The 16176-nt window shown below is 36.5% G+C and overlaps 2 protein-coding genes across 4 annotated transcripts in view; one reads left to right on the plus strand and one right to left on the minus strand.

The window, feature by feature from the left end:
- The window catches only part of LOC106867745 (5-oxoprolinase), a 267840-nt gene extending 257873 nt beyond the window's left edge, over positions 1-9967 (minus strand). For all 3 annotated transcript variants that reach the window (XR_008266373.2, XM_089338272.1, XM_052975150.2), the window contains exons 1-2: positions 9667-9967; positions 1908-2099 (exon numbers count right to left, since the gene is read on the minus strand). Coding sequence is in view for 2 of the 3 variants with exons in the window: in XM_089338272.1 (XP_089194398.1) it covers positions 1908-2099; positions 9667-9840 (366 nt within the window). In the remaining variant the exon portion in view is untranslated. The remainder of the gene's footprint in view (positions 1-1907; positions 2100-9666) is intronic.
- Positions 9968-12423: 2456 nt separating this feature from the next.
- The window catches only part of LOC149131658 (uncharacterized), an 88170-nt gene continuing 84417 nt past the window's right edge, over positions 12424-16176 (plus strand). Inside the window, exons 1-2 of the mRNA XM_089338669.1 lie at positions 12424-12592; positions 12960-13102. Of these exons, the coding sequence (XP_089194795.1) occupies positions 12424-12592; positions 12960-13102 (312 nt within the window). The remainder of the gene's footprint in view (positions 12593-12959; positions 13103-16176) is intronic.

Genomic DNA, 16176 nt, shown 5'->3' on the forward strand with positions numbered 1-16176 from the left:
TGACTGGGGGGGTGGGGGACACAAATGGAACTGGTCAAAGGGAGATAACTCTGTCACACTCAGAACAAAATGTCACTTGGAATTTTGTTTCCAGGCTTTTTCTCACAACTAATGGTAACTCTCTGACTAATCATCATCAACCACTACATTAAATGTGTGTGTGTGTGTGGACACGGACACACACACTCACAAAGTAGATCAGTTATAATAATCTCAGATAATATTACTAAAATTAGTCAGTGCCAAAATATTTATAATGAATTAAGAATTTTCACACAATTATTATAAACTTGTTAGATTCATTAGCATTTAGCACATTTACATTTAAATCTGCTGGAACATATTAAAAATGAATATGTACATAATTCTTCTAATTCTCACAGTTCACCTGACAATTTATTACCAGTTGGCAGGAATCATCAAGTTCCAATCTGATTTGGCTTCGTTTCCACAGCCAGATGCTCTTCTTAATGCCAACCACTTTACAGAGTGTACTGGGTGCTTTTTACATGATACTGGCAGAGGTGCACTTCACATGGCTTGACACAGTTGCTTTTAACATGGCCTGGCACAATATGTCAGCAAGTAGTTTATTTGCAGAATTTATAAAAAACAAAAGCCACAAACTCTTGTCAGATTCATTAGTTGAAAGTAGCTTTGGGTGAGGAGATTGAATGTTGAAACACCCAGTGTCCCAAGGTCTCCTTACTCTAATGAATCAAGTGTGTTATGAATATACAATCACCTGAAAAGAGAAGTTGTTCTCCAATGATGAAATACAATAATGATTAGTATATTCACTTTGATTTTGTTGACATGTATTTAGAATGAATGTGTCATCATAAAAATTATCCGTTTATTAGAATAAAAGCTCTGGATACTGTTAAAATTTTCAAGTTAATCAGTAAATAATCACTACTAGTAATGTATTGTCTATTGAGATGAAACACATGGCAGATGTATGATGATGGAGGTCGATGGTAGATGTGGTGGTGATGGAAGTAGAGATACTTGTATATTGAGTTAGTGTGTTTGATGGTATAGGCATATGTGTGTGTATGTTCAGACAGACAGAGGAAGTCATTTATCATAACCATGGACAATGTTATAAAATTGTTATTGTATTAAAATTAGTGAGTCCCAAACTATAAATTTAAAGAGAATCAGAAATCCAGGTATTGTTATCAAAAATACTTAGTCAAAGATGCTAAATGAAAGAAGCCTGTGAAAAATGAAGTTCAAGGAACACATGGGAATAGTTGTTGAAGGCTGATCTCACAAAGGAGATGATAAAGGAATACAGCAAGTGGTGAAACAGCAGTGTGCTGGAGAAGACCTGTCCAACCCAGACAAGTATGGAGAAACATATGATGATAAATTGTTGTTGTAGTCAAGTATCAACACTTATATATTAACAATTTAGTCACTGACACTCTATTACACAGTATGTAACATATGTTACATAAACAACAAGCTTCTAGTTCAATTACACTGACTTGAGTTCAAATCTATTGAACAGCAGTTATAAACTTTAACCCAATTGCTGGACACTGCAAGCTTCACTATGTGGTGGTAGAGACAACAAATATGTATTTCAAAGGCAATCTGTGGCTCATAAATTAAGGTAGCCTTCTCAGCCAACAGAACAGTGACAGTTACTTGATCAACAAGACGTTACAGCCAAATTTCTGCAAATTATATCTGCCTTTAAAAAAAATGAAAGGAACACTGGAGAATGTTACCCCAAGAAGAAATAGTTATGATTGGGATGTCTTTAATAACTTCTCAATCAGGGATGACCTAGGGTTAATTAACAGCAACTAACTCGTTAAGTAATGCAGTCATCCACCTCTACCTGCAGCATATTTCTTAAAAATAAGGAGTTAAAGAAAAATTACTACACTTACCAAATCAAAGATGTTTGGTCTGGACTGATTACCAATATATAACAAATCTTTAAAGCCCTTTGTTATAACCAAGGCAATCCTTTCTCCTTTGCGTTCTAGTAGGGCATTAGTTGCTACAGTAGTACCCATGCGTATCCAATCAATACAGCTAGTGTCCATAGGTTTATCAGCAGGTATAGGATGGCCAGTTTCCTGTAAGAAAAAAGGAACAAATAACATTAAAAACAAAGAAAGCAATTTGTTGCATATTCATTTAGTTTTTGTTGAGCATTCATTTATTTTAAAGTTCATTCTGCTGTAAAGGAGATAGAATAAAGGCAGAGTTTTGTAATTGCCGTTTGATACCAAGTCATCCCTAATTCAGAAGACTTGGGCAACCTATGATCATCCTACTTTCTCCAATGTCCTCCTACCATTTTTTTAATAAAATGGTGGAGTATGATTTGAGGGGTATTTGGTTACTATTTCCAGTCATGAAGAAAACAAGCAAAACAGTGTCATCACAGCTATATTTTTTATCGCTCAGTCAGGTGAGTATGGCAGGGCCCATGACAAGACATCTGAGATTGGTGAAAGGAGTGAGGGGAAGAAGGAATTCTTAATTAGAGAGCTAGAACAAATGCTTGCAATAGAGTGGACTATACTGAAGGCACTCACAGTGGCAAGTGGTGGTGTTGAGTCATGAAACTGATTAAGCTTATCACTTGAGTAGCCATGGAAGCATTTGAGCATGGAATAATAAGAGCAAAAACAAGTACTGCAAGGATTCGGGTCTGACACTAATATTTTGGTCAATCCACTACATGCCACAGGTGCTTTAATAATTGACCTTGGAAGGATGAAAACAAAGCTGACCTTAGCAGGATTTGTGCTAAGAACATAAGGTATTTTATCCAATACACTAATGCTTACAGTAAACTACTAAATCACTGTTTAACTTCTCAATTTGAAATAACAATGGCCAAGTTAATAACTGGTAATGACTCCTTCAAGCGTAACTATTTATAGAGGGGTTATACCAGTTTGTTTAATATTAACTTTGGAGGGAAATGCTTTGCGATATTCAATTACAATTTTTTACATTCTGAGTTTAAAACCCTTACGAGATCAACTTGGGCTGTGCAAATTTGACTATCCTGTCTGGCAAGGTTACGTTATTCAACTTTTCTGAAATAGTACAGCATGGGCTAAAGAAGTTTTAGCTACTATTTCAAGCCTTGTGCTATAGTGAGCTTTTTGCAGATGATGTTATAAAGAAATGTCAGAACAGATTGAGTTGTTTTTCAACCTTAAGTCAGCCTCGACCTAGCAGACATATAATCAAAAGGTATTCAAGTTATGACCAGACTTATCCAATGAATTCTCTGGTTTTTTTTTTATTTTTAAAGCCAGTAATGTGTGGTTTGAGAGAGATTTGCCTGCTCTTTCTGCCAGGTTGAATGATCATGTAAAGGCTCCATTGTTGACTCCCAGGTGTATATAAAGAGATGGTGATAGTACAAGCAATATTATTACAGATAACAACAAAAACAAAATCAGTCTAGAAGTTGTGTAATACTACATTAATAAGACTTATATTTAAATAATGGCGTTTGGGAAAATTCTACACTTTATAAATACTTTTATTTTTCTGTTTGGGAATAGTATATCTCAAAGTACACAGATCAAGCTATAAATAATAGCTTGTAAATACTGGGTTGAATAAACTTTTTGGATTGAGAAAGTCACAAGCAGTCTTCAAATTTTTCTAATCAAAAGGATATATATATATGTATATATATATACATATATACATATATATATATATATACATATATATATATATACATATATACATATATACATATATATATATATACATATATACATATATACATATATATATACATATATATATACATATATATATACATATATAAAATATATATATATATATACATATATACATATATAAAATATATATATATATATACATATATACATATATAAAATATATATATATATATACATATATACATATATACATATATATATACATATATATATACATATATACATATATATATATATATACATATATACATATATATACATATATACATATATACATATATATACATATATACATATATACATATATATACATATATACATATATACATATATACATATATATATATATATACATATATACATATATATATATATATACATATATATATATATATACATATATACATATATATACATATATACATATATATACATATATACATATATATACATATATACATATATATATATATATATATACATATATAGATATATATACATATATAGATATATATATATATATACTTTATTGAAAAGCAGCAGAAATATCACAAAAATTATTACTCAAGAGTTTTACGTTCCCGTTTGTTGGACAATTTTGTTTAGAATCTATATATATGTATATATATCATGTTGGACAACATACAGGGGGCTTCCATGGCATACAAGGAGGCTATGGTTTTGGTTCCTGCAATGAGGAGGGAACCAAGCTGCTGGAGTTCTGCGATGCAAATGACCTTATGGTTTGCGATACTTCAGGAAACCTGCCAGTCACCTAGTCACCAACTGTTCAGGCAGACACACTAGCAAAATTGACTACATCCTTGCCAGAAAAAGGGGAAGATGGCTATTTATAAATGCCAAAACCTTCCCAGGCAAAGAATGTACCCCACAATATAGACTAGTAGTTAGTGAGTCAGGATCAGGGCTAAGTGGTTGCCCAGAAGATGACCAGCATGGAGGAGAAGGGTCTGGAAGCTTAAAGATCCTACATATGGACAGAGATTTAGAGATGTGTTACTCGAAACCGTCAACGATATAGAAGGGGATATAGCATCACATAATGTGGAAGACAATTGGAGGTTTCTACAGGACAACCTACTGAGAGCGACTAACCAGATCTGTGAATGGTGCAAAGTCCCCTCTCGACCCAAAGTAACGTGGTGGTGAAACAATGTTGTTGACAGGGCTATTAGACAAAAGAAACAGGTTTGGAAGAACTGGAAGAATGGAGGTAGCAGGGAATTGTATCAGACTGCCACAAGGGAAGCTAGGAGACAGGTTTATTTAGCCAGAGGGGAAGCAGATAAGAAAAAATTTGCCTATGTTCTGCACCATGAGGACCAAAGACTTAAGTTATTTCGTGTTGCAAGAGAGTGTGTGAGAGAGAATCGTGATGTCGTAGGAGAGAAATGTGTCCGCATGGATGAGGGTTCACTTGCACTAAACGTGGCTGCAAAGAGAGAGGTTTGGAGATACCACTATGAAAGGTTGCTCAATAAAGAGAATGAATGGGAGAAAGAGAGTCTGCCGAATGACAACCCAACAGAGGGACCAGCTATCCAAGTTGACAGTACCATGGTAGATAAAGCAATTAAGAGTGTAGTAACGCTGTGCGCATGCGTAGTCTCACGCATGCGTGGAATTCAACAACCAAGCTTTCCCGCTTCATTCTGTCTCTTTCTTGCTGGCCAGCGATTGAGCAAGGACGTGTTTAGCTGTCTCTCTCCATCTTTCGAACTTACGCTAGACAGCTCGCTCACATCTACATACCAACGTCCCAACAACCATGCTCACACACACAGAAGACGTCTCAACAAACAAGAGCTAAAGATGTATATATTAACCACCTTAAAATAAATGTTGTTTGTGTTGATAGTCTGGAGTTCAGCGTTCCGTATAATTCTTAATTTTATATAGGAAAGTCAGGTATATATCTAATGATGTATAACCCACTTTCCTATAAAGTGGTGACCCCCGGCGTGATTCGAACACGCAGAGCGCTGAGCTACAATAACAACTATTTCTATATAACTGATAACCAACATTCTTATAACTGGTGAACCCGACTAAAGAACAAATGCGGCCATGGAGACTGAACTACCAAGCAACTATGACCACCAACATCTCCAACCATAGTCAACACGACTTACTATGTACACCAAACTAAACCACCGCGGCAAATCTCTCTCTTCGATTCTGTTAGGTGACTTAGCTTCACCACGATAATAAACAGACAAGAATTACAGCCTGCGAGACTTCCAATTGTGTACTCAAGAACTTGGTATAAAACTCTCACGTGTACTGACTTTCTATCTGCTGTAATATCTCACATACATATAGACGGCCTGTCTTTTATTATGTTCTTATATGTCGCATTCACACTCTCACATACACATACATCTTTATGCCACACTAAATATCTGTTGTTATTCATTTTATACGGTTGTGTATATCATCTTTGATATATTATTTTGTGTTCGACCGTGTGACGCGTTTAAATAAAAGGAGTCCTCTGTTATTCCATTCATCACCATTTCTCCTTTTTGAGTTCGCACGGTCGTTCTTTCATCTTGGGTTAAAAAATTTTCTTCGAGGTTTTCGCTAATGGTCGTACAGAGATTTGTCTGTCGACCGTCTGTAAAAGCGCACCTCTTCAAACACCATCATCACCGAGTGACCTTTTCGCCACCAGCTTCGTTCAACCAAGATTACCACCGTGACGACAACTACTACTACTACCAACTACAAGCATTCCCCCCGACGTCGCCAAGTTTTAACAGGACATCATTACCACTGTCAACATCATTACCACCACACATACAGAACACAGCTATATTACAGTTCCTGCGTATTAACATTCCAAATTTCCTTGTGTAACTTTTATAGAATATTCCGTACCAGGTAACCGGTCACAACTAGCTTCCGACACTCAACTACAGCTCTGCTCACGGACCACAACTTCCTGCGTATGGACATTCTATCTCCTTGTGGAATTGTTATACGAACTGGTTTTCTCCATCTCAGTGTTTTAAGACTTTTCAGTCTGTTACAGACACTTTTACTATGTTCTGTGTTTTTTCTCACACACACACTTGTGCACTCATACATTTTCTTTCCTTTCAGTAAAAACAAACACTCAAACTTTCACATTCCGTGATTCCAGTTCCTGGACAGTAGTCATCACGATTTGTTTTCTCATTGTCTCATTTGTTTTTTACTAGGTGGCATTTACTACCCATATTGCATGTTTTTCTTTCATTCCTTCAATTTGTACATTGCATGCATGTATCACATGAGTGTACATTTCATTTCTTTCATTTTTCTTTGTGTGTGTTTGCGCTACATCTTGTGGGTGGTTTTCAGTGGCCATCCTGCTTCAGGCGTTCCAACAGAATTTTATTTTATATTATTGTGCGTTCCGCACTGGCAAGGGAGCCCTGTAGTAATGCTGTACGGATGCGTAGTCTCACGCATGCGTGGAATTCAACAACCAAGCTTTCCTGCTTCATTCTGTCTCTTTCTTGCTGGCCAGCGATTGAGCAAGGACGTGTTTAGCTGTCTCTCTCCATCTTTCGAACTTACGCTAGACAGCTCACTCACATCTACATACCAACGTCCCAACAACCATGCTCACACACACAGAAGATGTCTCAACAAACAAGAGCTAAATATGTATATATTAACCACCTTAAAATAAATGCTGTTTGTGTTGATAGCCTGGAGTTCAGCGTTCCGTATAATTCTTAATCTTATATAGGAAAGTCAGGTATACATCTAATGATGTATAACCCACTTTCCTATAAGAGTATGAAGATAGGGAAAGCCCCCGGCCCATCAGGAATCACTGCAGAGATGCTCAAAATATCTGGCAGTGTCAACTATAGCCTAGTCACCCGTATAGTTAACCAGGTGATACACAAAGGAGTCATACCCAATGACTGGTGTAGCAGCACCATAGTCAACTGCTACAAAGGTAAAGGTGAAAGCCGGGATTGAAATTTGCGGGGCATTTTGGGGGGAAGGTGGGTACTACTAAAGCAGCGCGGACCCGTCCGCGCTTGCTAGTCTTGAGTGGTCGATCCTAACCCTAACCCTGTCCCTAACCCTATCCCTAACCCTATCCCGCGTGTGCAAATGAATACGTGTTTAGGGTTAGGGTTAGGAATAGGGTTAGGGTTAGGATCGACCACTCATGACTAGCTAGCGCGGACGCGCGACTGCACTGCTTTAGTAGTACCGGGGGATCTATTTTAAAACGGGGGCCACATTTTTCATTAATGTTTTACGTAGTGTTTTTGGTACGGAAAGACTTTCAAACTTCGTATACTTATCTATTTTGTGTTATAGAACAGAAAAATACTTTTGTATTCGAATTTATTTCATGTAAAAAATTGTCTTATTTCGATAATTTCAACCAATCACTGACAAGTATTCAGTTGTTTACATTTACTCCTTTGGCTGATTAAGGCGATGTAAAGCGTATTTAATCTCCATACCTTCGTTTTATTTGCTTCTTTCATTTTAAATTTGCTTTAACCCTAACCGTACGGTTAGGGTTAATTGTTTCAGAATCGTTTGTTTATGTAGTCGGCACTTAATGTATATCGGCTGAATGGACGTCAGTGATTGGTTGAAATTACAGAAATACAACTTTAACATGGAATAACTTATGGATTTCTTTTTTTTTAAAGAAGACTAAGAAAAAAAGATGTTTTATATGACACATTCTACCAGTGTTCCAAGTTTCAAAGTGTTTCGTTAATGAAAAATGTGGCCCCCGTTTTAAAAAAGATCCGTACCGGGAAGGTGGGGGTCTTTTGCGCAAAATCCGAATCTCCGTTATCGAATGCAAGATGAAGAAAAAAAGAATGTATGTTCAACACCTCAGAAATTTGGCTGTTATTTCTAGTATCCAGGTAGATTTCATGTGCTGTTGGATACATCTACACATGCGCAAAAGTTCCAAAACAATCGGAGAACTGGCGTGGCTGAAGGCGGCGAGCTAGCAGAAACATTAGCACGCTGGGCAAAATGCTTAGCGGACTTTGCCTTTCATACTTTAGGAGTCGATAAAATAAGTACCAGTTGAGCACTGTAGTCGATGCAATCGACTTCTCCCTCCCATGATATTGCTGGACATGTGTCAAAATACCAAACCAATATTGGTGTGGATTTATGCAGGTGGGGTGAAATCTTATTTTAAAAAATTGAAATTTGAGAAATGTTTTTCTTTTTTTAGAATCATAATCCCCGTGTTTTTCTACATGAAATCCAAAATCAAATTTTCTAAAAAAAATTGGGGGATTTTTAGTATAATTGGAATCTCCGTTGTTGAAACGTCAGCATCCGTAGAAATGTGTTTTTTTTTTTAATTTATTATTAATAAAGGGAAGTATGCGTAAGCTACATCACCTGTTTAACTTAATGTTTTACTGCAAATTTTAGAAAATTATATAAGAGTACCCATGAATAATAAAGTTTAGGAACTGCTGCCTAAAGTTACAAACCACCTATTAATTTATTTATATGAGAGAGAGCTAACGGGAATGACAGGTGAACTAGTAAGGTGGCTTCTTCGTATTAGTTCGACCTGGTATAAATAGCAGCCACATTTCTTTCAAATGACACCCGACTGTATTTTAAAAAAGGGCAATTGAACAATATAGTCCTAATTACATTATGTCTGAAAAAAGAGGTTCCTGCAACATGGTAGGAACCCCTTTGCACATAGCTTTCATTGACCAGATTTAATCAGAGGTTAACTAAAAACAACTAGAATGACAGACACAATCTAAGCAAGTAGACAGTGAAAAACATACCCAGATCGACGAATTAAACTTATAAGATAGAAACATGCTCACCGGCGCAAGCTGCAGGTATCAAAACAAGAGATTTCGATAAAACGAATTGTATATACTCATACCTTTTCGATAATTCTTCGAATTCCTTCGGTCGGGGCATCCTTATAGTTGGCAGGATCGACCGAGAGAAGCTTGAGAACGGATACGGAGCCATTTGGTGTTCGGGCGAAGACATCGGTGAAGGTACCACCACGGTCAATTGCAAACTGAAACTTACCGGAGCCTTTACTTTGCATTCTGTTTCAAAGGTGACTTTCCTGTATTTGTATTTATGCCGAAGACGTAGTTTATGCCTGGTCAGCAAACAATACAGTGCAACTTTTAAGCAGTTGTGAATGAATTGACATTGAGCCACATGACAACGACAAAAATTAGAGATAGAGGGAGGAGTTATTGAAATACGGAAGGCTGTAAGTGACAAAATAAAAGTGTACACAAACTTAAGTTTTACATTCTCTCTTTCACAGCAGTAAATAAATAAAATATGAAGCGAGTATCTATCTATCTATCTATCTATCTATCTATATATATATATATATATATATATATATATATATATATATATATATATAATATGTGACAATTAGTTGGTTGTCACAATAAAACTCAAGAGTTTTATTATAACCAACTAAATGTCACATATATTTAAAGATGAATTCCTCTATTTTACATAATATCGAGGTCTGGTTCATTCTTTTGCTGTCATATTATTATTATCAATATATGTATATTTATATATGTATATACAAATATGTATTTAAGTATATATATATATATATATATATATATATATATATATAAAACTTAGATATGTTTCGACCAAAGATTGGTCCAGGCCATGTCTAACTTAATAGAACCACCTGATAGGATTATCTAAATCCTTTTTAAGTCAAGTTTTGTGGTATTATGGTCCATTCAAGTAGTGGGTTCTTGTTGAGTGAGTTGTATCCAGGTATGGGTGGCTTATCTGGTATTCCTTGAAGAAATTTGTCCAGACTCCGTTTAAAGGTGATGGGACCCTTTTCCTCTTTGATCAGTTTTGGAACAATGTTAAACAGGGCAGGGCCTGTTGGGGAAAAGAAATTATGCCGCAATGTACCTATATGTTGTGATCCTGAATTGGGCAGGAGACGTATAGCCCATGGTCCCAGCCTTGGATGAACCTTGAAGCTAATGTTCAGGTCGTTTGGTCAATGCTGGCGGTATATTCTCCACTTCGTGCAAATGATGTACTGCTTGTGGCGGCGCTGGAGAGAGTAGAGTTTCAAGGCTTTAAGGTGGTCCCAGTAATCGAGATCAGTTATGCCCTTGATTTGTTTAGTGAGTACCCTCTGGGGTGATTCAACTTTCAAGATGTGTTGTTTTGTATGGGGAGACCACAGGGGGCAGCAGTATTCGAGGTGTGGCCGTACAAAGTAGGAGAAAAGCGGAATGATGACACCTTGTTCTCTGGACCGGAAGGTTCTTAAGATCCAGGAGCTCATCCTACGAGCTATATCGACCTTATTACTGATGTGAGCACTCCAACTGAGATTGTTATCAGCAATTACTCCTAGGTCTCTGATATTATTAGATGCTGTGAGCGGTTCCCCTGAAGGAAGAGAGTATGGCTGTTTTAGTAGTCTTTCTTCCAAAAGACATCAGCTCAAATTTTTCCTCGTTTAGTTTGCATTTTGTTTTTGTCTGCCCATTGACTCACAGCATATAGATCAGACTGGAGTTGAGTTCGGTCTTCTTCTTCATTGATGATTTGCTGGAGCTTAATGTTATCAGCAAATATTTTCACTTTGCAGTGATTTACAATGCTAGAAAGGTCATTTATGTAGATTATAAAGAGGAGCAGGCCCCTGAGGAACACCACTGGTGACTTTTGCTGGGCTTGAGTGGACTCCATAGAACACAACATGTGTTCTATTCACCAGTGAAGAAGTTTTCCACGGATTCCAACATTTGCCAATTTTGAGAGTAAGATATTATGGTCAACCCTGTCGAACACTTTACTGGAGTCAAGATATATGACATCAGAGTTCGAACCTGTTCCCAAGGCTTCAAATATGACCTCAATGTGGTGTAAGAGCTGTGTTCTCACATAGGCAGAGAAACAACTGCTAAGCTATGAACCCAAATTCATTCTAACACAACAACTCAATGACAAATTGAAACTGGAGATAGAGATCAACTTCTGTCACACAGCTTACCGACTAAAATGGATTACGGCCCTTAACACCCCCACCACCACCACCACCACATCATCTTTGTCTTCATTGTCATTGCTGCCAATATCTTTACTGCCGACATCATCGCCGATATTACTCTCACCATCATCTACATCATCTTCTCCATTACCATCCATACTGTCTTCATCAACGTCATCGTCATCTACCTCCTATCTCCTCCTCCCCCTCCCCTACATCTTCACTGCCTTCATCCTCATCGTCATCTCTTTCTTCTTCTTCTACCTCCTCCTCTGCTACACTTAGATTCCCTGTCTACCACCTCGATCACCCACTCCACCCTCCCCCTCACAACCCCAAACTAGCTCGACTCAAACAATCCATACTTAACATATTAGATAAACGCCCTTCCCCATCATGCAACCTTACTAAATCCCAATTCCTGACCTTGCAAAACTTAAGAAACAAAAACCTCATCTACTTACCTTCAGACAAAGGGAAAAAATTCTACCATTTAATAAAAACCCACAAACCTGGACCTAAGCTTAAAATCAGACCCATAGTATCAGGAATTAACAGTCCTTTCTATAAGATTTCTTGGCTCCTCTCTAAGCTCCTAGTCCTTACTATATATATTCCCCGGACATGTCAGCGGTTCTCACGAAATCTTCACAAGACTCAAAGATATCGACCCCTCTATACTTAAAACTAACAAAAAGTTTAGATGTAGTTTCCCTCTACACCTCTGTACCCACTCTCCCAGCCATTGATATCCTCATAGACCACATCACGTATAAACAACAACTGCAGCAATGTAACCGACAAGGCTGTCAACACCAAGCAGTTCCTCAGAGACCAAACCCTGAATGGCTAGCCCTTCCCTGAGAAAAGCTCTGTCCAAGAACAACACCTCTGACTATTCCAAGGAGTGCACATTACCAAGCGACCTGGAATTGTACCAGAGGACCTATGTTGTATATGAGATCATCTGTGGCAAATGTAGTGCATCCTGCATAGGAAGCACAACAAGAAAACTGCATATATGCATTAAGGAACACATGCAGGCAGACACTTCCACGAAGAAACACCTATGGAAATGACAGACCCGGGAATTCACAGTGCGGAATAAGAGCAACCTAAGAATCTCTGAGGCCATCCTCATACGCCAAAAGAAACCTAAGATCAACAACAGAAGAGAGTTACAGGAAGCTTGCTGGTTGCTATAGCAACACCTTTCCGTGCGTGTCAACTCCACACACCCTCATTGGCAACATTTGTTTATTTTCTTGAAAATGGGATCATAACCCTGAAATCTGAATACAAGGTAAGTCTGCATTAATTCATATATTTGTTTTCTTGTGATTTACCTTGCATTGTTTTGGCCTTACCCACAATCCTTTATACAATATATTCTACACAATGTTTCATAGTAATTATTCCATTATAATATATATATATATATATAGATGTGTATATTTTTCCCTTGTTTACAATTAACATTATATACCATATATAACTCTATATACCAGTGTAAAATTACTTCAGGTACCGATGTATTCTATATCTATATATATATAAAAATGAGAATTTGTGTCTGCCTGTCTGTCTGTGTGTGTGTGTGTGCTTCCCTAAAACTCGAGAACTACACAACCAATTTCATTCAAATTTTACACATGCCTTACTTAGGGTCCCGGTTGTGTTTTAGTAAAAAAAAATTTTACTTCTTGCATACTTCCAGCCCACAGCAACATCATATCTCCTCCACTATTTAAGTATTACATGTCAAAAGTGAAACAAAAACACTCATGTCATTTGAATCGGAATCTCAAAAACATTGTTATTATTAAATTTATGCATTTCTAATCAATTTGGAGATATTTGCTATTGAGTTGCAGATTTTTAACAATGCATTTGGTGATTATTTGCTTTATTTCTTGGGCAAAATTTACAACTTAGAATAAAAGAATAAAATTATTTTTTCATTCAAAAATTGATGAGCTTTGTTTTTAGTGATGACTTGAAATGGTAAATATTTTTTCTAACTGTATTTGCTTGAAAAAAAAACATACTTTTCTTTATATTAAGCAATTCATTATAATTACTTTTACGATGTGCCTAAATAAAAACCATCGTTATAGATCAGCATTTCTCAACCTTTTTCGCGATTTGGTTTCCCTTGGACATTGAAAAAATTTATTTCGGCTGCCCTGTGTTGATGAAAAATTTAATCCAGCTTCCCTTGTATCTGAGATAGACCGGCTGGCCCATGACAAATCTGACAAAAGTGGGGACCCGCAGAACTACCAGCTCACGAACTGCATCTGAAAGTTGGCGTGCCAATCATGCTGCTAAGGAATTTAGAAGCTCCAATAATGTGCAATGGTGCGCGGATGATTATCAAAAAATTGTGCTCCTGAGTTCTGTAGGCAACAATCTTGAATGAACCGGCCGCTGGCTAAGACATACTTATAACTCCCATGTCCCTTACCCACTCCGATACAACCTATAAGTTTAAACAGATGCAATTTCCCATCAAACTCTGCTTTCCCATGACAATCAACAAGGCGCAGGGACAATCAGTGCAAGCGGTTGGTTTGAAACTGACAGAGCAAGTATTTTCACATGCACAATTGTACGTTGGCTGTCCCCATGGTCTTTCTATTTGTGCACCTGAGGGAAGGACGAAGAATGTTGTCTACCAAGAGGCACTCCAATGATAACAACGGCTACTTCAACTGCTCCAATTTCAACTCTGCAATTTTTTCATCGTCCTGCCAGCCCACGTAAGTCCAGTCTTGTTTTGCACTCCTTACTAACTCACCATGACATTCTTTTTTTTCTACCAAGATCCGTCGCCCAAACACTACTTCGTATCCACTTCTTCCTCTTTTTTATGTCTTCGTTTCTCTCTTCGCGTCGTTCTCTGGCCGGGTGAAACCGGGCTTAGCTGCTAGTTTTTTATATAGGTAGTTCTTCAGAATTATCTAAAAGAATTTCTAATCATTACTCTACATTTAGGGATAATAATAAATGTAACAGTACAGGGCTTAGTAAATTAATTTATTATCTAAAAGACCATAATAAACAATTTGATTTAGATTGGTTGATTCTCTCCATTTCATTCCCATATGATAAAGACAAATAATTTTGTCAACTCTGTAATTGTGAACTATTTTTTATTCTTTTTTCTAAGAATCCCCTTGTAAACATGGTTATAGAGTGTGCTTATCGATGTAAACATTGGCAGAAACATACCTTTAGTTCATATAAGTGATATCTACCATTATATATAATTTGAACATTGATTTTCTTCTTATATTTCACTTCCACTAGATATATCTTTTTCCAAGACTTTAGGCTTTTATTTAATTCACATATCATTCTATATTTCTCATTTATTTGGTCTCTGCTTTTTTCTTTCCTTTACTCCTCCTCTTTCTATAGGGTACCTTTGACGTTATAACCTCTAACGTTTTTTAAAAAAAACTTAATAAGTGTTCTGTTCATCATTATACATATCAATCATATTCAGTTAAAATGTCTAATTGATGAGTTTGTTTTATTTCTTTATCTCCCTGAAGAGAAGATTACATTGTTTTACACCATTTTATTCCTTTGGAATAATACCAATGTTGTCTTTGAAACATGTGTCGGAAATAAAAGAATTTGAATAACACCTGCGTTTAACTCCATTTATTTATATTCATATATATATGATGGATGTATACATATATATACAGGTGTATATATATATATATGTATATATATGTGTGTGTGTGTGTGTGTGTGTGTGTGTGTGTGTTACAGGCTTCTTTTAGTTTCTGTCTACCAAATCCACTTACAAGGCTATGGTTGGCCCGAGGCTATAGTAAAAGACATTTGCTCAAGGTGTCATGCACTGAACTTAGAACCATGTGGTTAGGAAGCAAGCTTCTTACCATACAGCCACAACTGTGCCTATATTGATGTTTTTGAATATTTTTTTCCCCATAAACACATTTTATGGAATGGTCCATTGTTGGGATTTAAGTAACAAAAAAGAATTTGTAATTTAAATGTTTAATCTCTCATCCTGCACCAAATGTGTGTGTGTGTGTTTAAGAAAATATTTACTAACAGAAAAATATATTATTATAAACAGAATGAAAGCAATGCATGAGAGATAATAGAGATAAAGACAGAGAGAGAGAGAGAGTGTGTGTGTGTGTGTGGTAAATAATAGAGAGAGAAAAGTAAAATATTTTTCTCATAAACAAATACTCTCTATACATTTGCCACATTCTCTCACTCTCTATAAACATATATAGCTCACATTGTATGTGTGTGTGTTTAAAGAATTTCATTAGGGTGACGCTGATTTAAAAAAGGTATGGAAAAGATAATTCATTTTAATAGCAT

This window comes from Octopus bimaculoides, chromosome 20 (assembly GCF_046866305.1).
Source record: "Octopus bimaculoides isolate indiv1 chromosome 20, ASM4686630v1, whole genome shotgun sequence".
Lineage (NCBI taxonomy): Eukaryota > Metazoa > Mollusca > Cephalopoda > Octopoda > Octopodidae > Octopus > Octopus bimaculoides.